At 43.3% G+C, this 24,401-nt stretch overlaps 1 protein-coding gene across 1 annotated transcript in view; it reads left to right on the top strand.

The window, feature by feature from the left end:
* BMP6 (bone morphogenetic protein 6) overlaps positions 1–24,401 on the top strand; it is a 206,464-nt gene that overhangs the window by 162,980 nt on the left and 19,083 nt on the right. Inside the window, exon 4 of the mRNA XM_083187957.1 lies at positions 7,992–8,189. Within this exon, the coding sequence (XP_083044083.1) occupies positions 7,992–8,189 (198 nt within the window). The remainder of the gene's footprint in view (positions 1–7,991; positions 8,190–24,401) is intronic.

Below are 24,401 nucleotides of genomic sequence, written 5' to 3'. Positions count from 1 at the left end.
TAGGAGCTGGTTGGCCAGTGATAAAGTACCAGACAATTTATCATTTCACCAAGTTTAATAATTCTGCCCCACAGTAACATGGGCCCTTATTCTGGTTGGTGCGGTAATATCTGCGTGCGTTCGTGCCGCAGATGTTTTGTGTCTGCGCATGTGCAGAGGCGTCTCTGTGCATGTGCGAGCGGGACGCACGGCCACATTCCGCATGAAATGTGTACACTACGAACAGGGGGTGGAGAGGGGTGTGAAGGGCTGTTTGGGCTCATTACCATATGTTTACACCCCGCGTTTCATGGGCATTCCCATGAAAACGCTGGGCGTACGTATAGTAATGCGGCCGTGACGCACGTGTAGGGGGGACATATGACATTGCCGGATGTCAGCTGCCCGCCCAGATCCCTGCTTTTGCACGTAGAAATGTCCGTGTGGTCTGAGGTTGCGGGAGCTGCCTGGCCACTCGGTCCTGCATTCGATGGTCTGCGACCATCGAATGATGGGGGAGGTTCCCTGAGATGGAGGAGGCGTATTCATGAGAAATACACGTGCGGTCCGTTCGGACAGCTTCTTACTGCGTTCGGACGGAGTTGGCGATCCGTATGGAAGGCGGGGTTTAGGACGCACGGTCCTGGCCGCATATTCGGATCAGGCCACACCGATCAGAATAAGGGCCATAGAGAGAGTAATGGAAGGAATCAGATTTGAGAGGTAATTCCAGAAAGGCAGTATACTAAAAGTAAATGCGAACACAGTGAAATTTGAATGAGTTTAATAAAAGTAATAGTGTAAAGGAACCATTATATACTGATAATATAATAATAATATACTTATCCCACACCTAGTTTAACAAATTCACTTGACACCTAAAAGGGTTAAGAGGGACAATTTCAAATGCTAGCGCAATGGGATCACAAGTATCCTCAGTGATCCAGTCAGTGGTAGCAGTAGCCACCGAAGCCCCCAGCGTCAACAAGCCACCCAGCACTTCTAAACCACTGCGGGGGATATAACTACGCCCTGGGCCCACCCATATAGCTACATAATCATCATCGGTATGGGGGACACTGTAGAATATGCCTCATGGAGAATTGTAAAACTGGGGGGATTTTTAGATTTACTTGCCTTTAACAAATTTTGGTGATTAGCAAATTAATTGTAAAAATTATTAGTGATTTTAGCAATATTGGCACCATTTAATGTATGACACAGTTATTCAGCCCATAACTGAGTGTACATTTGTTGATAACACATAGAGCCTTTTGCACTAACAGTAATATACTGCCAATATATGTGTATAACAAGTACAAATAATAGAATGGGGATTTTATTCATATTTTGATCACAACATTTACATTTTCAGCTGTTAAGGAACCACAATTATTGGCAAATCCCTACAATTGCAAATTTGTATTTGGTTTGCATCTCTCAGCAAATCTGGATTTGCGACATGAAGTTTAGAGAACTCTACAATTTTATTTATGTTTAATTTTGTACTTTACTAAATCATGTTCTATATATTTTGCTTGGCAGCATGGTATAACACAGAAAAGGTAGCTTCCATGAAAAATACAACTCCAGTCTTCGCTATCACAAAAAAGAAGCAAAAAGTGGAATATAATAGAATAACTATTTTAGAATACTTATTTTAATGTGATTTTGAATATTGTCACAAAGTACTGTACATTACTGTACAAAAGTTTTCCACAGCTCTAGAAAAATGTGTGAAAGTAAAAGTAAAAGTGTTAATAGTTTATTTTTATCAATTAACAAAATGCAGTGAATGAACAGAAAATAACTCTAAATCAAATCAATATTTGGTGTGACCACCTTTTGCCTATGAAACAACAAGTCTTCTAAGTACTCTTGCACAAAGGCCCTTATTCAGATCTGATTGCAGTGCAAATTTGTTCTCAAAATGGGCAAAACCGTGGATAGAGAGAGTTAGATTTGTGTGACTTATTTTGTTTCTGTGCAGGGTAAATACTGGCTGCACTATTTTTTACACTGCAATTTAGATTTCAGTTTCAACACACCCCACCCAAACTTAACTCTCTCTGCACATCCTACATCTGCCTCACCTGCAGTGCACATGGGCCCTTATTCTAGTTGACTCGGATGGATGCGTATTTCGGACGGCCACAGAGTGTTCTTAGCCCGCCTATCGTATGGATCGCTCACACTGTCCGAATGCGGTAAGACGCTGAGTGAACAACTCAGTGGATGTTTTATGTGAACAACTCCCCCATCTGTGGGAACCTCCCCCATCCTCCGATGGTCGCCGACCATCGAATGATGGACCGAGTGGTCAGACAGCTCCGAGTGCTCCAGACTACTCTGACATTTCTCTGTGCGAAAGCAGGGATATGAGCGGGCAGCTGACATCCGGCTATTTCAGCTGTCCACCCCCCACACGTGCGTCACGGCCGGATTACCATACGTACGCTCATGAAACATGGGGGTACGCATATGGTAATGAGCCCAAACAGCCCTTCACTCCCCTTTCCACCCCCTGCTCGGATTGTTCCGACTGATCGTTTTCTGTACGGAATTCATGCAGTATTCGGATGTGCACGGCGTTCGCACATGTGCAAACACAATACATCGGCCGTCCGACCGAACACGCAGCCGTCCGACTCAATCAGAATAAGGGCCATGGTTTTGCTCATTTTGAGAACAAATTTGTACTGCGATCAGATCTGAATAAGGGCCAAAGTCAGGGATTTTGTAGGATAATAGTCAGGTGTATAATAATAACAAATAATTCCAAACAGGTGATAATGATCATAATTTTCAAATGTAGTTTGAAACACAGCCATGAGCTGTGCCGGAGGCTTAAAACTGGGTTTTACAGCCAAACTCTGCTACAAAGGTGAACTTGTGAAAGACCATTTCATGTAACAGGTCCATACACCATGGCAAGACAAAGCAGGTGTGGTACAGATCACAGACAGCTCTAGGATGACAGTCATTAGGTTAAAAGCAACAATGTCGACATGAACAAGGTCGGCATTTACTTATTGACGATACAAACAAAAACTAAACATGGAAAGGGTCGACACATAAAAAGGTTAACATGAGTTTTTTATGATCTTCATGATGACACTTGAACATGTGGACCCCCAATTAGTGTATCACTTCCCCTCACATAGCTTGCTTTGCTCACCATGCTCACCATCACCATCAAGGGCTTTAACAAGGTACAGGTGGGAGACATTCTTCACAGGAAGAGGAGCTACAGAACACGAGGACATGCACTGACACTAGAGGGAGGAAGATTTAGGGGAAATGTGAGGAAGAATTACTTCACAGAAAGAGTAGTGGATAAGTGGAATAGCCTCCCATCAGAGGTGGTAAAGGCAAATACACTAATTAAACATGCTTGGGATAGGTATATTGATATTCTTACAAAGAAATAAATATCAAATATGGTTTGAGGTAACATGTTTTAAAAAGGGGCAGACTAGATGGGCCAAGTGATTTTTATCTGCCATCAAATTCTGTTTCTATGTTTCTATGCTTCAGGCCATATGGTAAAGTATGAAAAAGTAAAAAAAAAAAATCCCCCCAAAAAATCATGTTGGCCCTTTCATGTGCGGAACATTGTCACGTCGACCTTTTGCTTGTTTCAGTCTTTTGTCAATGTCAACCTAATGCATGTCGACCTTTGGTGTCAACCTATACTGTCAACCTAGAAAAACAGTAGGGGGGTATTCAATACATACCGTTTTTTTTCCGTAAGGGGAATAATGTATATCGACACTTGCCTATTCAATGCTGCTATTTATGACTGCATTGATGGCAGATTTTGCCAAAACAGATCCAAATTTAAGGAGGATCTGTTTTGATGGAAACGGACACGGATTGTCAAAATCATGACCGTTTTTCAACGATCTGTGGCCCTTTTTAGCTGACACGCCCATTTGAAGATGTCCAGCAGTGCCATCAGCTCAATCCTGGCGAATGCAGCTCGATACAGTTACACCCATCTACTGTGTGGAGAAGTCTGGCCAGCAGTGGTCTTCATGAAAGAATTGTGGCCAACAAGTCATAAGTGAAGGCAACTGTGTAGGTTCCCTGCAAGTATGGGGCTGCATTTCAGCAAATTAAGTTAGGAATTAATGCTAAGAAATACTGTCAGGTACTTAACCATCATGCAATACTATCAGGCAGGCATCTGGGTGGCTCAAATTTATTTTGCAGCAGGACGACTACCTCAAACTTACAGCTAATGTCATTTAGAAGTATCTTCAGTGTAAAGTCCTGGAAGTGATCATATGGCCCCCATAGAGCCTGGATCTCAACAACATCAATTCAGTTTTGTGTTACATGAAGAGACATAAGGATTAGAGCAAGCCTACATCCACAGAAGCTATGAGATTCTCCAAGATGGTTGGAACAACTTCACAGCCAAGTTCCTTCAAAATCTATGGGTGGTCACACCAAATATTTATTTGATTTATGTCTTTTCAGTACTTATGTATTATCTGGGCTGCCGATTTTTTGATTGTATGCCTTAACTTAAGGCATACAATCAGATGCGATGCGATATCGAATCGCATACGACCATATCGCATGCGATGCGATAACCCGATTTTTCCATAGGATTCAATGTTAAAATGGACTGAGTCCATTTTAACATGGAATTCAATGGGAAAAAGGGGTCCTTTTCATACCCCTACTATCCAAGTGGGCATGGAGATGGATATAAACCTGTGGCGAGCGTAGCGAGCCACCGAGCCCGAAGCGTGGCGAGCGAAGCGTGGCGAGCGAAGCGAGCCCCGCGAGGGGACAGTATTCTGTGTCCGCTCGCCACGCTTCATGGTCGGATGTGATGCGATGCAATGGACCCGATTTCAAAATCGGCAGCCCAGTTAGTACATAAGTACCGTCTTTTCTGTTCATTCACTTTGCATTTTGTTCATTGATCAAAAATAAATTATTAACACATCTATTTTTTAATTCATTCTCACTTTGCAGCATTTTTCTAAAGCCTAAACTTTTGTACAGTATAGTACATAAACTTTTTGTAATATAGTTTTACTGTATGTATTTTACCTGTTAGCTCATTCAGTTATAAAATGCTTGAGGGAGTTCTGAAATCATTATGTAATTTCTTGAGTAGTTAAGAGATGGATTGCCAAGAACCTACAGAAAACTTTTCTTACCACCAGTCAAACTCATTTGTTTAGTTTGTAATTGTTTAATGAATTGGCATGTCACTTGCACAGTATTTATTTTGTGGAAAACTTTGTGTTTTCAATAAACTAAATCCATTATGTTGAAATTCAAAATAACGTGATGGATTTTACACCCGCCAACATGACCTCTTCCACCTGGTACAAAAAACTTTGCTCCTGACCTTCCCTCTTAATATAATAATGCAGTTTCCAGTACTGACTTTAATTAATTGAAGATGGAGGCCAGGCAATAATAGTACTTTTTTGTATAACTCAAAATTAGTAGAGTCAACCTACACCTTTTATGGTACCATTTTTGTTTTTGCTGCTAAATAATGCATCATCATTTCGGTTCAGCCAACTGACTTTGGACAGCGATAGTCAGCTCTTGCGGTAAGAGCTGTCTTTGACAATGATAAGTCTTCAGTGTCCTATCTGCGCATGCGTCAGCTGTCTCAAGGGGGGGTGCTGGGAGGGACGCGATTGGATTACTCTCATCAGAAAAATGCAACAGAAGCCCATAGGCTTCTACTGGGCAATGCCATTTAAAATGTTTGGAATAACCCCCAATTGGATTCCTTTCAGCAGGGATATGCAAAAAATCCTTCCCGTCTCCCCATGGATACCTTGTGTTGCTTTGCTATAATAGACTAAAAATTGTTATTTAACCATTTAACAAGCCTATTATCACTAATTAACCCCAGGCTAACGGGTACTATTGTTGTTTGACTCATTTAATCATTAACCAAAATTACAATTATCCAACACACTAGACATGTCTACAACTGTCCTATTTAAGGACACACCCTAACCATACACCAACAGTGTAGGTTAAACATACAACACCACCAATTACTACTATATAGATATAACGTACAAATATTCAGTAGAATTACCTTGCTTATAATCCTAGAAGTATACAATTTTGCATTTTTATGATAAGTCATATATATTTTGTCAGGCTAATTAGCCAATATTTTAGATAAAAATTGGAATTAAAAGTTAAGTTCTATTATACTCATCATTGCATATTACATAAAAGTGTGCCTCCCACAAGGAATCTCTTCTGTGAACGGCTGCCTGCTGCTTGCTGTCAGCCGTTTCTCTCTCCTGAATATGCAAAAAATGCCCATACACTTCTGCTGTGCTTCTAAAGATGACATTGCCACCTGTATCCAAGCCGCAGAATGTATCGCATTCTGGGGCTTAGTGCTTAAGTGGTAAGCAGCCAAACCTCAGAAAACAGCATTTTCAGAGTTTTCGCCAAATTTTTAACCTTTCCACATCCCACCCATTGGGAGATGTCTTACAGCAGATCCAGTTGATAACGGTCAGTTCTCTACCATGCAGTGACCTTTCTACCAAACCTAAGTGACATCACAAAGGATATTTATGATGTATGCAAGTCATATGGCTAGCTTTTCTCTATCAATTTTTTTTCTAACATTTAGGTTTAAATAAGCTTCCAAAATATAGTCAGTAGACCTAGCCTCAGTCCACCATACGACGTGGTATGCCTACCATGATAGGGCTGCTTTGAGAAATGCACTTTACTGTCTTATGCTGTATCTTAATATTTGCATCACAGATGCAGTGAAACACCAGTTGAAGTTTACTAAATATACTTGTTGATGCACAATGAAACTTGGCATTTCTTCATATACAGATTTAGACTCATTTGTTCATAGATATCAAAATGATCAGTGTAGTCTAGCAAAGTAATTTGTCCTATTCAGTTGTTTTACTTGAGATATATCATTATTCATCTAACATTGGCCCTTATTCAGATCTGATCGCAGTACAAATTTGTTCTCAAAATTGGCAAAACCATGTGCACTGCAGGTGGGGCAGATGGAACATGCAGAGAGAGTTAAATTTGGGTGCAGTGTGTTGACTTGAAACTGAAATCTAATTTGCAGTGTAAAAATAATGCAGCCAGTATTAACCCTGCACAGAAACAAAATAACTCACACAAATCTAACTTTTTCTACACATCTGCCCCACCTGCAGTGCACATAGTTTAGCCCATTATGAGAACAACGTTGTACTGCGATCAGATCAGAATAAGGGCCATTGTCTTTACATAACATTTAGATTAAAATAAGCATACCTTAAACTGGGTAACCTATACAATAAATTGCCTGATGCTGATACTAGTAGAAACACAAGTACTAGCAGATGGGTCATTAAGGGCAGATTTCCACCTACAGTACATTCCACCTGTAAAAGAAATATTAAAATCTAGACAGGACACTGACTGTTTTAATATGTTAATATATATTGTCTTCTCCTGGGGGACGGCAGCCTTTAAGCTGTTTTGTGTGTCTGCCGCCTCCCCCACAATTCCAGGATGTTTATACCTGATGACCATACTGAGCAGTCCCCCAGTTCTCTGGTGGCTTTACAGTGCAGTTATGCAATTCTCTGAAATACTGTAAAAGAGCTTAATTCTCTGTATCCTAGTCCTGTCCTCCATATGAAGCCATATACAGGGTGAATACAATTAAATATATCAGATAGTATTAATATACGGTACTACTGCAAAATTTCAGTTACAGTATATACAGTACAATCAGCAATATCCATAGACTGTATTTCATTTTGTATATTTTGTGCATACTCTTGTGTTTTGTGCTATTCTACTCATGTTATTTTATTACTGTACTTTTTTTTGTGTCTGTATATGTCACTTGTTTTTCCAGCCCAGTTATATGTCTGTGTAAATAGGCTATTCACATGTGTACAGTATGCGCATATTTATAGATACTCTATTTCAGTACAGTAACCAATACAGTCATGATTCCTCTCCTTTGGTTCCAGGTCAGAATGTAAACACAAGAGCTGCAGGTTTGGTTGGCAGAGATGGTCCATATGACAAGCAGCCCTTCATGGTGGCTTTTTTTAAAGCAAGCGAGGTTCACCTGAGGACAGCAAGATCTGCGACAAGTAAACGCAAGAACCCAAATCGTAACCGCTACTCTCAATCACAAGATGTATCGAGAGTACCCAGTGTAATAGGTAATGTGCTACCGTACCATTCTCTGTTTTACAGCGCTAAGTTAAAAGGGCTATACTAATGACTAATTTAAAATTATGGGCGAAATGTAATAGGGTGCGATTTTTTTCTTACGAAAAAAATCGCACCAAATCGCACCTTTAAAAATCGCATTTTTTGCCGCGAATTCGCATATGTAATGAGATGCGAATTTGCTGCAAAAAAGTGTGATATGGTGCGATTTCGGGCGCTTTTTTAGTCCTGAAAATGTGCGATTTTCAGTCATGAAAATCGGCACATTTTCAGTACAGTGCGCTGTGTTGTAAAAAAAAAAAAAAAAAACGCGTGCGGTCCCCCTCCTAAGCATAACCAGCCCCGGGCTCAAAAAGCCGTTGCTGGTATAATAAAATCAAAGGAACAATCAAGTTGGGGTTCCCTGGATTTTATAAAACCAGCACCAGGCTCAAGGTCCGGCGCTGGTTCCCAAAATACGGGGGACAAAATGACTAGGGGTCCCCCGTATTTTAAGAACCAGCACCAGACCCAACCAGCCAGCAGGGTAATGCCACAGCCGGGGGACACTTATTATATAAGGTCCCGCGGCCAAAGCATTAACCCCCTGGCTGGTCAGCATGGGCAGGGGTCCTGGGGAAGTGGGGACCCCCCCAAAGAAGGGGTCCCCCCCTTCCAGGACTTACCAGCCCATGCTGAAAGTCCGGGGCTGTCCCCGATGCCCCTAGGCGGTGGGCATCGGGCTGATGTAAAGTGTACAAAAAAGATTAAAAACTATTGTCTTATGCTGAAGAACTATGAGTCCCAGCAAGCCTACCCTGCATGCTGGGACTTGGAGAACCACAAGTCCCAGCATGCGGGGCATTAATGGGCCCGCTGGTACTTGTAGTTCCATAGTACAAGAAATAGTTAAATAAAACACACACTGACACCCTGAAAAATAAAAGTTTAATACATACACAGCCCACACACACTGATACTTACCTACCTTGAGCCCGTAGGTCGGTCCCTGGATCCTGGGTCCGGGCTCCAGGGCAGAAGAGTCCGGTTCCGGGGCCTTGGTCCTGGTTCCGGGGCTGGTCCTGGGGTTCCGGGGCTCCAGGGCAGAAGAGTCCGGTTCCGGGGCCTTGGTCCTGGTTCCGGGGCTGCTCCTGGGGTTCCGGGGCTCCTGGGCTGAAGAATCCGGGGTCCAGGATCCGAAGTAGTCCACAGGGGTACCTGAGGAAGGAAATCCTACTCACCTGGTCCCCGGCAACGACCCCGGCATCTTCAGCTCCAGGCGCGCTGCTCCCGGCTGCTGTGGTACCCGCTCACGGACTGGAGAGGCGCAGAGATTTTCATCTTCCGCACCTCTCCTCCGGATGATTCTATTGGGCGCCTAGCGGCCAATCAGGAGCCGAATTTCTCAGCTCCTGATTGGCCGCTAGGCGGCCAATGAAATCATTCTGAGGAGATGGAAATCTCTGCGCCTCTCCAGTCCGTGAGCGGGTACCACAGCAGCCGGGAGCAGCGCGCCTTCATCTCCCGCATGTGTGGCACGGGCAGATGAGCAGGGCCTTCTGAGCGACTGAAGACGCCGGAGAATGCCGCCCTGAATCTCCGCTGATGCCATCCTGAAGCCAGACCCCTACCCGAACCTGCCATGTCTGCTACCTTCACTCGGTGGAAGCTGCAGACTTGGTAAGTATTTTTATATTTAACACTGCAGAAACATTGCAGGGGGGGGGGGAGCACACAAGCCACCAATAATTCAAGTTTTGCTTGTGGGGGGCCACCAACACTTAAATGTTTGGGTGGGGGTTGAAACGCTATGCCGCCAACATTTATTTGTAAGGCTACTGGCCACCAATGATTTTATTAACCATCAGCCTGGCGCCCACTGCCCAGGGGCACCAGGAATTGCCTCTTCAGCCCGTGCTGGTAGTGCCCTGGAGGGAAAGATCCATTTTTTGGGTTGGTCCCCACTCCCCAAGGCACCCGGCCCAGGCTGACCAGCCATAGAGGTAATGATTTGGCCGTGGGACCTTATATAATAGGTGTCCCCTGGCTGTGGCATTACCCCGATGGCTGTTTCAGCCCGGTGCTGGTTTCCAAAATACGGGGGACCCCTTCTCCTTTTGACTCCTATATTTTGGGAACCAGGACCAGTCCTAGAGTCCGGTGCTGGTCATGCTCGTGGGGGGACCCCATGACATTTTTTTTTACATGCATTTAAATATTATTTAAATGCAAGCATTTTAAAATGACCCCCCACCCCCCCCCCACACACACACACACACTATTGCACCAATGTTTATACCAGGCTTTATTCAAACCCATTATTTAAATTTAAATACTTTTGTATTCCCTTGAAGATGCCAAACACTTTCTATGAGAGATTTGTAATCTCTCATGCTGAATCTCCCATTATGAATCTCTGGCAGAAATCTCTCTGTGTGTGGGCCCATTATCTGAGAGATTCAGTTTAAGGGAAATCTCTCATGCTGAATCTCCCATTATGAATCTCTGGCACAAATCTCTCCATGTGTACGGCCCTATACTATAAGTGGGATTGGAAATAGCAACCTTTTCCCTGCCACAGAAATGTGATGTATATCAGGGTCTGTCCCACATTTAACACACTGACGTAAATCCTGTGTTAATTTCTTAAAACTGTATTTAATGGTTATGTAAATACTGATCTGGTGCACTCCCGGACAGCAAATTGCTAATTAGAAACATAGGGGAAATGATCTAATTGACACTACTGCTGTCAGTGAGGGGGTTTTGTGATGACGGAGGATAAGCAACTACCAGTACTGTGGATGTTACTATAGTACATAAAAGAGATCATATAGAATGAAGACCCAGATATTCTCTACTACAGCACCCCCTAGTGTTGGAGCATGTTTATAACCTAACATACAATAGTATGTTTAACCTCAACCCATAGTGTTGTATGTTTAAACATGCAGCTTTACTGTATCTACTCCCACACACAAAAAATTCCCCAAAATCATTACAAACGAATTACTAAGTGGTCACTACTCCACCACCACCAACACACAATACAAACATACATGAGTTTGGTGGTACCGTGAGGGCAGTATACAGTCTCATTTACTAGCACTGCAATAAACTCTTGAGTAATTGGAGTTAGCCCTATGGTGGGGTTTATATAAACAAAATTAAACTATGTTACTTATAGCTGCTTCCGTAGGATTTGCATGACACATCCTGATTAGCAGAGTCAGATTTTACCTAGGAGCTCTCAGCTGCTCCCCCAGTAAAACCCACCAATCTCATTGAGTACAATTGCCGTGGCTTTCTGCTAACTACATGCCTAACAGGCTTTACTAGAGGTAGGTGGGTTGTCTCCCTAGGAGTGCCAGTCCAGGCTGCGATCAGCAGAAAGCTCTTTTAATGGGAACGCACTCCCCTACTGTTCAGCTGGCCTTATCGTACGTCTAAAGGAGGCATCTAATGTAGTTCCTAAAAGCCAGTTTGTTTGTTTGTTTGTTTGTACACATACATAAATCATGCATTGTGGGAAAACATACTATTTTTACCAATTAAAGCATGAAATGTTGAAAGTGAAAGTGGACAGAAGTAAACCACTGTTTGTTTTTTAAATGAGTTACATAAATGAAAACATGACCCTTTTCTGGTCTACATGATCTCTACCAATAAGGAACATATACTTCTACATTGGGGTACATTCAACTAGGAGAAAGGAGGCAAGTTCCTATTGCAATGGTATAGTAATGTCAACAATGGCAGATGAACTCGCTTCCCTCACACCCTGATCTCACCCTGTACTGGTGGGTTTTTATACACAGACATTTGGGGCCATGAACAAAAATCCACAAGGCAGGTGGTAACACATATAGGGCCAGATGTATCAAGCTGCATAGAGGCGGATGCTCTAACATCCACACCCCCTTACCGCTGCACATCGCCGGTTACCGCTAACATAATTATCGCACATGCTCTAAAATATGCGATAATTATGGCAAAAGACAGCTCATGTGTTAAGAGCTGTCTTTTGCAGTGAGCCAGCGATGCACGGCGGGTCCCGGCGGCTCTCCCCTCCCTCCCTTACCCGGCTAATTTTGCTGCTGCTGTAGGGGGGGCGGGCTCTCCTCTCTGCACCCAGAATATGATTTTCAGTGCAGGGAGGAGGAGGTCACAGGTCCGGGAAGCACAGCGCTGTGCTGCCCGGACACAGGTGAGGGTGTTTTTTTTTAGAGAATCTCCCCCAAAAAGTGACAAAATGGTGAGCCAATCAGCTCCTACCTGTCAAGCTTCACAAAGTGATAAAATGGCGAGTGATAAATATCCAACCAATCAGCTCCTACCTGTCATTTTTTAAACCCAGCCTGTAACATAGCAGGAGCTGATTGGCTCGCCATGTTACAGGCTGGGTTTAAAAAATGACAGGTAGGAGCTGATTAGTTGGATATTTATCACTCGCCATTTTACCACTTTGTGAAGCTTGATACATCTGGACTAAAGCCTCATGCTTTAGGGCGGGATGTATCAACATACATCCCCGCCCTTCGCACGGCAGCCGCCGCGATGCTACCGCATATGTACTAACATATGCGGCCAGCATCGGGCTGCGGTAACGGAGACCCCCGCGATACCTGTGATGTTGGCTGCGGGGGTCTCCGTCACCTCCCGGCGGCTGCCAGCGTCCCCCTGTGTCTCCTCCTCCCCCCTGAAGCCGGATGTCCTGCCGTCTGTCACACCAGGGGGAGGAGATGATCACAGGAGGACGGGAGGGGGTGGGCACGCGGACGGCGTACATCGGGCGGCGAAAAAAGCCCATGGGCTTCTATAGGGTATCGCCACCCTCTGGGTGGCGATACCCTGGCCTGCGAAAACGGGGCGAACCGGTGATGATACATAGGAAAATGCGGTAAAACGGGGGTTTTACCGCATTTTCCCGTTAGTACATCCCGCCCTTAACCTCTTAATGTTCTAGTAATGATGGTGACTTGTACTTCAATTGTTAACGTTATTTGCTAGTGAAAACAGAAGTAGGTAAATTCATGCATTTCTACGAATATTGCCAATGGTAAATATGTATGTGTTCATTGCCAGGGCTTAAGTTAGGCAATCTTAAACTACTTAAGATGTATTAGTGGAGGGAGGGGAGGAATTACATGGCCATAGTTTGTTTTATTTAAAGTAAAAAGCCATTGTCATTAGCAAAAGAAACAGCTGCTCCTTGCCACTGGGATGGTTTCTAATGCAGTCCTTCACATTGTACCATTTCCAAAACATCAGGAGCTAGTTTTAGCCTCAAAAAGAACTATGCTAAGTGAGGCAAGATGTGAATTAGAACAGCAAGTTTTTTTTAATGAGCTTTGCTGATGATCATCAAGGTTGGATGCTCTCCACAAAATATAACATGTGAAGGAGCATGTTACATGTATGTAATCTCCTGCCTCTGCTTAGGCACTTTTAAGTCAACTACTTACAAGTAGGTTACTACTACTTACAAGTAGGTTACTGCCTCACAGCACTGAGGTCATGGGTTCGATTCCCACCATGTCTCTAACTGTGTGGAGTTTGTATATTCTCCCCGTACTTGCGTGGGTTTCCTCCAGGTACTCTGGTTTCCTCCCACAATCCAAAAATATAATGGTAGGCTATAATTGGCTCCCAACAAATTAACCCGTAGAATGTCTGTGTGTGCATGTGGTAGGGAACATAGATTGTAAGCTCCACTGGGGCAGGGACTGATGTGAATGTTTAAATATTCTCTGTAAAGCGCTGCGGAATATGTGTGCGCTATATAAGAAACTGTTAATAAATCAATAATAAATAACTTAAAATACTGCCAATAGCATAACTCCTGAAAAAAAACAGTTGTATTCCAGAGGCTGACTAGCTGGTGTCGGCACTGATCACTGGTGTATTTCCCTTCCATTATCTCACCTCATCTTGTCAGATCTTGTAAATGTTCACTAGCATATGAACATCTAGACAAACAACACATTGATCCACCAGCAAAATTTAGAGAGCGCTAAGCACTGCTCTTGGAAAAAAGAGATGAAGGTATAAAATAGATACAAAATTAGATTACAGAAAAGGAGACAAAGGAAAAGTGATCAGAAGACTAGTCTTGATTTGAAATGCTTCAAACAGATGATATTAGTTTTTTAGCAGTGGGTTTTAATGCTGATTGGTATACAGCACAGGTTCTCAAAGTTGGTCCTCAGGACCCCATACAGTGCGTGTTTTCAGGTCTCCTCACAGAATCAAGTCAAATAATTAGCTCTACCTGTGGATCTTTTAAAATGTGTCAGTCAGTAATGAGTGCACCTTTCAGGTGACATGGAAAATTTGAAGTGTGTGGGGTCCTGAGGACCGAGTTTGAGAACCACTGGTATAAGGGAATGGCTAACGAAAACAATGATGCTGGATTTTAGCAAATGCAATGCATTGGTCAGTAATGAGAAGCTCCAACTACAATATATATTTTGTTTGAATTACTAATCTCAAATAATGCAAAGCTAATGCAAGTCTTCAAATTAAGGACAGCCTGTGCAGTAAGTGATCATACTGTAGAGTTAAGCACATTGGTTCAATAGTACAATACACTTTATTTAGGATAGCACTTTAAAGAATTACAAGGTTACATAAAGAGAAAGATTACTTGTTAATAACTGTTAATAATCTGTTAATAACAAAGTTATACAATACCTTCAGATAAATTCTATAGAATTTTTGTATGTTATGACAATTACATTATTGTGAACTTGGGAAAGAATTCCGGTACTTGTGAGTTATCCGGGCTGCCGATTTTGTCCTTAAGTTTGGTTAACTTAAGGACACCCGACCGACGCGATGCCCGCGATTTAGCCCCAAATCGGGGGCATCGCGTCGGTCGTGGCCGTTAGAAGGGGCCGCGACGCGATGCCCACGATTTCCCATAGACAGTAATGTTAAAAGACACGATGGACCCGATTTCCCATAGACAGTAATGTTAAAAGACGCGATGGACCCGATTTCCCATAGACAGCAATGTAAAAATAAAATGACAATGTGAAATTGGCCAATATGTTTATAAAAAAAATGTTTCATGGCCCCCCACCACCGTTAACGCCCCCACCCCACTATTGACGCCAACCCGAAGCGCGTGGCGAGCGCAGCGAGCCCGCGAGGGGCGGCGGTACGCGTCCTCCGACCTTTTCATGCCCTACTATCCACTAGGGCGTGGAGTGAGAATAGAATAGTGTGGCGAGCGCAGCGAGCCACCGAGCCCGAAGCGTGGCGAGCGCAGCGAGCCCCGCTGCGCTCGCCACGCTTCGGGCTCGGTGGCTCGCTGCGCTCGCCACACTATTCTATTCTCACTCCACGCCCTAGTGGATAGTAGGGCATGAAAAGGTCGGAGGACGCGTACCGCCGCCCCTCGCGGGCTCGCTGCGCTCGCCACGTGCTTCGGGTTGGCGTCAATAGCGGGGTGGCGTTAACGGTGGTGGGGGGACATGAAACATTTTTTTTTAAAACATATCCAATGTGAAATGGCCATATTGGCCAATTTCACATTGTCATTTTATTTTAACATTGCTGTCTATGGGAAATCGGGTCCATCGCGTCTTTTAACATTACTGTCTATGGGAAATCGTGTCGGAAATCGGGTCCATCGTGTCTTTTAACATTACTGTCTATGGGAAATCATGGGCATCGTGTCGCGGCTCCTTATAACGGCCACGACCGACGCGATGCCCACGATTTCGGGCGCGATGAAAAAATCGGCAGCCCGGATAACTCACAAGTACCAGAATTCCAGTAGTTCCTGATTCTTTCTGTATACTGGCAGCTAATCCCAGTTTTATAGCAAGGCTAGCTGTTTTTTTTTTTTTAACATCAATAGTTTTTAATTGAAAAATCAATGTTTTTATGGGGTACAGAAAAAAGTAGGGGGATATTGGGGGGGGGAAGGGGGATTTAGAGGAAAGGGGTGGAGTTAGGGTACATCAAGAATTTGGCAAAAGCCACATTACAAATAACAAGACTCATGAACAACAGTGGCGTAACGGCGGCGGGGAGGCGCCGGGGGGGGGGGGAGCTACGGTCACTATTGTTACTCACCCAGCTCCCACTTCCTTGTGGGTGCAGCGGGGAGTAGGCAGGGGGATCTGTGCAGCACACGGGTACATGCTGTCAGGGAGAGCCTGGAGATCCCTACGGCTCTGAGTATGACGTTGCCGGCGTCTCTGTAGTGACCTGGAAACAACGCGCTATTCGCCGTGCGGCAGCGTGGGAAGCGCTTCTGACATTGAAAACACTGGGTGGGGGGTACCGAAATTGTCCCGGGCGCAAATGTTTTTGTTACGCCACTGAGTATATTGCAGTACAGTCAGATTGCGTGGACACATAATAGTACTGAGACCTACTAATACAATATGAGAATTGGGCACATATAAGTAATATGGAACAAAACTGTATAGGCAATCAGTCTCAGCGGTTAGGTGGCAGGAGTTTCGTTCAGACTAAACTGGAGTGGGTCGGTATGTGAAGAACTTGGGCTCCTTTGCCATCTGTCATGTACGTGTGCCAGGGAAGCCAGCGCACAAAAGGGGAGGTGGCCGTATAGGAATATGGGAGATGTTCGGTTTCCATGAGGGGAAGATTGCTCCCACTGTTGGGTTAGGTTGGTGTGAGCAGCAATAAGAATATGGCCTAAAGAACAGTAGATGGAATGACATGGAGCAGAGCTGAAGCTAGGTCAGGTGGAACCTTCATCTTGAGTACAGTCTTAAATAAGCGAAGACCACGTTCCAGTATTGTAAAATCACTGGGCCGGACCAGAAGATATGAAAAATATGGCCTATATTACTGCATAGTCTCCAGCACAAAATAGAAAAAGAGGGACAAAAAGTGTGGAGGATGTCAGTGTGGTTGAGGCACCTGGACATGGTGTAGGAGGTGTACTCGGTATATCGGACCAAGTGATAGGTAAAATATCAATGTCTTTAGTGTTTTGCAAAGTCCACTTATCACAGAGGATGAAATCGATTCTAGAATAGGAGTTATGTGCCGGGGAATAAAAGGTGTATTCACGTCCGGAGGGGTTGCGGGTTCTCCAAATATATAGATCGAATTTAAGTAGTAAATTACGGAAAGATAGAGAGGGGCCGGCCGCAAGGGGAGATCGAGAGGTGGGTTGCTGGGATTTATCTAGCCTGGGATCTAACACTAGATTAAAGTCTCCTAGTACATCCAAGGAACCCTTGTGTATAAGGAGGCATAGTTTACAGAGGAAGGGTACTTGGTTACAGTTGGGGGGAATAGAGGCATACCAATGTTGTTAGTTTATCCTCCAAGAGACCTGTCAAAATCAAATATCTACCACTCTTATCAGCAATTTGGGACTGTAAAACAAAGGATGTGTGTTTAAATAAGGGGGAGGGGTAACAGAGGAGAAATGTGTATCTTGAATGGCAAAACATCTGCCTTTTCTTTGTGAAAAAAGGAAATTGCCAATCTATGCTTATTAGGGGAGTTTAACTCCTTAACATTCAGTGAGAGGAGATTGGGCATTCTGTGTTAGAGTACATGGGCGAGGGAGAGCTGGCATGACCTGTGAGATGTGTGGGATACAACGAAAGAATTTAACATGTTGCTCATTGAGAAAGTAGGGATCTGGATAGGGTGAGGGAGGGGGAATTGACGGATATAGAGGGACTAACAGAAATAACAAATTGAAGGAAACAGAAAAACAAAAAGGTCTGGTGTATGGGACCTGCATGACTACTGCAGGGGAAAGAAAATACATGCAGTAGTGTAAAAGAGGTTGGAGGTGGCTCGGTGTAGAGAGAACCGCCACTCAGACAGGGTAATACTAATAAAACTTAACATGTAACATGAAACAAGAAAATTAAATATATATATATATATATATATATATCCTAGATATTAAGTATGGTAAAAAAACAAACAGTAATTTCATAGTAGGCATTAATCACAAACAGAGTGAACCAGGTGGAATAGACCCCGGGACACATAATGAACAAACATAAAACATACTTATCAAGGGATTCCCATCCCGGTGGAGGGAAACCGAGGCCAGGGACACCAGAGTTCTAAGAACCTGTGGATAAATCAATGGGTTTTACTGAAAAACCTCAAGTGGTGGACCATTCTTAGCGAAGGGCCTGGGGTCGTTTCGGCTCTGGGGGGCGCACAACGGAGATATCCTAGTCCATCAGTAGCTTAACTCCTGCGTCTAAGGAGGAGATGGTATAGGTGTATTACTCATAGGAGACAAGCAGTTTGACTGAAAACGCCCAGCGGTACCGGATGTCATGGGATCTGAATGCGGTGGTATTAGGGGCAAAGGAGCTCCTGTTGGCAAGGGTTACTGGAGAGAAGACCTGGAAGATCTGTAGACCACCCAGAGTATCAGTGTTTTTCGACTCCCTTGCCACTCTGAGAATGTGCTCCTTGACAGTGACGAATTGGACCCACAGGAGGGTGGCTTTTGGTAGATCAGAAGAGACTGTTCGCGGCCTAGGGAGGCGGTGGATGTGATTAATCAGAAGTTCCCTGGCGTAAGAAGGGGGAAGGAGCTTACGAAACAGGGCACAGGCATAGTCATCCAGTTCCAAGTTAGAGACTGAATCAGGGATGCACCTGATCTTGATATTGTTGCGTTGGATCGGTCTTCCAGATCTGCAAGCTTAGTTTTGAATTGGTCCATGTCACGTTGTTGACGATCATATCAGGTCGTTGTGTGAGGCAACGAGTTCCTAGATCTTGAGTTCAAGGTGGTCAGTACAGTCACCTATAGCAACCAATTCAGTCTTCACTTCGTGGATAGCAGATTTTAGGTCCTTAGACAGTTCCGCTTGGAAAGCAGAGAAAACCTAACACAGAGATTTCACCATCACCGGAGCGTCAAAGTTGCAGTCAACGCCAGACATCACAAAGGGGACAGCAAAGCCGCTCGGTATCCCAGGGTTAGGAGCAGCAGATATCGGGGGACTGAGTCATTATAGGTGGCGAGTCCTTAATCTTCTAGGAAGGCATAGCAGAGCGGGAAGGTACAGTACACTTAGTATGTGGAAAGTCTCAAGAGGATGGGGTACCCGGAAGTGATATAGAGGTTCACTTCATCATATTCGTTAAATGCAGATTAGTAGAAATTAGTGGCAGCTGGCATATTGGGACATTCACATGTGCAGACAGCGGGCTCATCAGTGTAGTTTACAATGGCACCCCAGGGGTGAGCTGCTCAGTGCTATAGTAGTATAGGCCCACTGAGGTAGAGCGATGTGGGGTGGTTGGAGATGCTCTGCTTCACAATGAGAAAGGAGGGGGTGCAGAAAGGATACTGCACCACATAGCCCGCCTGCCCCTGAATATAAGCCTAGGCGACTGAGCAGGAGGGCTGCACAGGGGAGAATAGTTGCCTGTAAGTGGTGGGCTGTCCAGCAGCTAATTACATACATAGTTACATAGTAGGTGAGGCTGAATAAAGACTTGCGTCCATCTAGTTCAACATATGTTTATAGTAGCTTATCCCTTGTTGTATAGTATGTTCTGATATTTTAAAGACAGATTTTGTTACTTATTCGTACCCATGGATGTTTTCAACCAATAAATGTTTATCCAACCTTATTTTAAACATATTTATAGTGTCTGCCGACACCACTTCTCCAGGAAGAGAGTTCCAAAGTTTGACTGCTCTGACTGTAAAGAAATTTTTTCTTATAGATGAACAAAATCTTTTTTCTTCTAATCTAAACTCATGCCCTCGCGTCCTAGATTCCTGCTAGTAGAAAAAAGGGTGTTTGACAGTTCCTTATATTGGCCCCTGATATATTTATACATGTTGAGCATATCCCCCCTTAAACGTCTTTTCTCTAGTGTAAATAGTCCCAAATTGTTTAATCTTTCCTCGTAGCTTAAATTATCCATTCCCCTAATAAGCTTTGTTGCTCTTCTAATTTTTCTAATTCTATGATGTCCTTTTTATGGTGCGGGGCCCAGAACTGCACTGCGTATTCGAGGTGCGGTCTAACCAATGATTTGTACAGAGGCATAATAACTTTTGAGTCCCTAGTTTCCATGCCCCTTTTAAAACATGCAAGAATTTTGTTGGCCTTTTTTGTTGCTAAATTAAAGGGCAGTCTCCCCGGCTCTGCCGGAGGGTCCACACAGGAGGTGCCGAGGTAAGCTGGGTGGCTAGGAGGGCTGGGAAGCTCCAGTTCAGCTATAGAAATCTGGAGCTCAGCCGGTCATCTGCCACACACTATGGCCACCAAGCCAAGTCCCCCAAGGCTAGCTGGTTTTTGAGTGTTTGCTTATTTGTCATTTCTGTATTATCTATTACTTATCAGTACTTCTAAATGGCAATCTTCTGTCTTATTTCTCTGCTGTAGTAAATACAAAAATGTTCACGTACCTAATGGTACCATCTAGAATCATGAAGTATTGATCCTTCTTTTTAATACTGTATTGATACTGCCTAATTTTGTCTAACCTGTGCTATATTGTTGTACCTGCACTTTGTCATTACGGCTGAATTTACTGTTGTGCTATATTTCATGTTACGGTCTTGAACGGAATTTTTCCTGTCAGTAAAAATAAAATAAAAAAATAAAAATAAAATATATCCATTGAAATATGTGTCCAAGGACAACTGTGCAGGTTTTTGACCTGGATCATGAGAACAGCTTGTCTCAGAGTCTCAGAAACACAAATTAAATGAGATGGAGTAGTAGTGAAATCTTAGTCCCATGTTCTTAGTCCAGAGAGCAATTAAGCGTGAATCCAGACAAAAATACTGTGGAAGGAACAGTAGGAGAATTAGAAACTCTTCGATAAACAGCTGCCATAATATTTTTTTTTACGAGCATAGTAGATAATGATGGTATGGGGTATGTCTAGGACTCCAGTACAATATATTGAAGATTCCTATTGCCATTATAGACTTTAATGCCAGTATCTTAATTTTTAAATGCTGATTTGACTGCAAGTAACTCATGAATGGCCACAGTTGGCAGTAAAATTTCTTGGAAAAGAAAGTAGACGGATAGAACTTTGAATCAAGTACAGATATCTGAGACAGAACAGCAGCAGCCCCATCAAATGATGTGCCAACTTTAAAGATGATAGGTACCTCAACATTTGGATGATGGAGCGCTGTGCTGAAACAAATACATTCAGAACAGAAAGAAACCATGTCGTAGGATCAACTTCTTTCTTAGTCAAAGCAGTAATTGGAGTCACCAACATAAAGACGGTGTGAATAAATCTGCTATTATAGTTGGCAAAACCACTAAGGACCTTTGGATGGCATTAAGATTTGTGGGTAATTTCCATTCTATGACAGCTCGTATCTTGGCTGGATTCATCTGCAATGATAATAAATCGTAAGAATACCACTTTGGAAAATTCACATTTTTCCAATTTTGTGTAAAGTTGATTTTCTCTGAACACCAAACGAACATCATTTTGATTCTGAGATAGAAGAAGAGTAAATAAAAATAGTGTCCACATTAATGATAACACATGTGCCCTGAAAATTCTGGAGCACATCGATAAGTCCTGAAAACTTGGGCAGATTCTTACGCATCCAAATAAACATGGCTATACAGCAATTTGGGATCATTTCCTAAAGTGGTTTCTGGAGGTGAAGGATGTTACATAAAGCGAATTCATATGCATGACCAGTGGTTGGTAGAAGCATCCCAATAATGGATGTTTTGACAGCGGCTGGGTAAGTATACTTACCCTCTCCCTTACCCTCTAACCTTAACCCTCCATACATAGGGGGTGAAATGTAATAGGGTGAGATATTCAGAAAGTGAGAGATTTGGTAAGAAATCTCCAGGTTTTTTTTAAAGCGGCAATCATTTACTCTGCACAGCCAGTTTGATTTTGAAGTGTAATCATTTACACTTCAAAATCAAACTGGCTGTGCAGAGTAAATGATTGCCGCTTTAAAAAACACCTGGAGATTTCTTACCAAATCTCTCACTTTCTGAATATCTCACCCTATTACATTTCACCCAGGGCCTTATTCTGGTTCACTCCTTCTGGCAAATTCCTTCTTAGATGGACAAATCCATGTGCACTGCAGGTGGGGGTAGATGTTACTTGCTCAGAAAGAGTTAGATTTGGGTGGGGTTTTACTTCAAAGTGAGATCTATATTGCAGTGTAAAAATAAAGCAGTCAGTATTTTCCCTGCACAGAAACAAAATAACTCACCCAAATCGAATTCTCTCTGCGCATTTTACATCTGTCCCCCTGCAGTGCACATGGTTTTGTCCATCTAAGAAGGAATTTGCCAGAAGGAATGAACCAGAATAAGACCCCCAATGCCTAATCCTAATCCTCCCATCTCCTGCAGCCTTACCCTAACCTCTTCAATACTGCCTAACCTTAGCTTTGCCTCCCCACAACCTAACCCTAACCCCCATTAATGCCTAAACTAACCTCCCTTTTTTACTGGGTAACCCTGCATCCTTAACCCTAACCCTACCCCCCAGTGCCTAAACCTAACCATTAGACTTTATACTTGTACCCAATAAAAAGTGATATGGTTTCATCTCAAAACAGGTCTCCGATATATTTGCCACAAACAGGTCCACACATAGGGTCTGATATATCATTATGGGCCAGGTGTACTAAACCGGAAAAGAGATAACATGTACAGTGATAAACCACCAGCCAATTAGCTCCTAACTACTATGTCACAGGCTATGTTTTCAAAATCACAGGAAGGAGCTGATTGGCTGGTGGTTTATCACTCTCAATTTTATCACTTTTGATTTCTCTCCCCTTCGTTAATGAAACAGCCTGAACCGATGGAGACTTAACAGACACAGACTGCATGTGAAGAGGCCTGGACAGATGGAGACAGCAGACACATACTGCATGTGAAGAGGCTTGGACCGATGGAATCTTAGCAGATACATACTGTATGTGAAGAGGCCTGGACCAATGGAAGCTTAGCAGCCAAATACTGCATGTGAAGCAGCCTGGACTGATGGAAGCTTAGCAGACACATAATGCATGTGATGCAGCCTGGACCAATGGAAGCTTAGCAGACACATAATGCATGTGAAGAGGCCTGGACTGATGGAAGCTTAGCAGCCACATAATGCACAGATGGTGTAATGGTTAGCATTACTGCCTCACAGCACTGAGGTCTTGGGTTCAATTCCCACCATGGCCCTAACTATGCAGAGTTTGTATATTCTCCTTGTGTTTGCGTGGGTTTACTGCAGGTGCTCCGGTTTCCTCCCACAATCCAAAAATATACTAGTAGGCTAATTGGCTACCAACAAAAATTAACCCTAGAATGTCTATGTGTGCGTGTACATGGAGTAGGGAATATAGATTGTAAGCTCCACTGGGACAGGGACTGATGTGAATGTTCAAATATTCTCAGTAAACGTTGCGGAATATGTGTGCGCTATATAAGAAACTGTTAATAAATAAATAATAATGCATGTGAAGAGTCCTGGACCGATGGAAGCTTAGCGGGCCAGTTTTGTGATGTTCTCTCTGGGGTGCTGCACAGGAAGGACAAATAATTAGGTACCTGCTGAAATAAAGGCTGCAGGTGCAATTACCATTTTTCCAGCACACAGCAGGAAAACATTGCACAATGGTTTTTGATACGCATCCCGCTCTATCTATTAACTGTAAAAATGGGAAATGTAATAGAGTATCCTGATTTCTGGATTTGTTTCCAGGAAATATAAGACATCCCTCTGGTGTGTATCTTAAACTGAAAAGCAGAGCTTCTGTTTTAAAAGTACACTCCTGATGAGAAGACCGTGTCCTTTGGTTCTTATTATGCAGCCAAACTCCGAAACCTAATCTAAGCAGCCGGTCTTACATTAAAGCAGATGCCTTTACCCTTAGATGGAACATTGGTGTAGAGAATTTCATCTTGTCTTTGTACAGTGCTGGGGTACAGTTTTTTATGCCTGGATTTTGGCAACATAAAAGTTTGGTGCAGTCCATTGTGCAGATAAGATGTGTTTTCTAAAGGCTCAATATGCTATTGCTGGAAGAGTATTAGGTCATATATTTATATCAGAGGCCTATGTTGTGTGTACTACCAGTTACTGATGCTGATTGAGACTCGGATCATGTCACTGTCACCGGATCAAGGTCATAATACATCCCCTTGGATTGCCTATGCATGCACAGCACTAGTAAATATTGTTTACCTGTCTCAAACAGGAATGAGTGTCCTCTGTCTACC

Source organism: Crinia signifera, chromosome 5 (genome assembly GCF_055691185.1).
Source record: "Crinia signifera chromosome 5, ASM5569118v1, whole genome shotgun sequence".
Classification (NCBI taxonomy): Eukaryota; Metazoa; Chordata; class Amphibia; order Anura; family Myobatrachidae; genus Crinia; species Crinia signifera.
The sequence above is the reverse complement of the archived record's forward strand: the minus strand, read 5'-3'. Positions and strand labels throughout refer to the sequence as shown.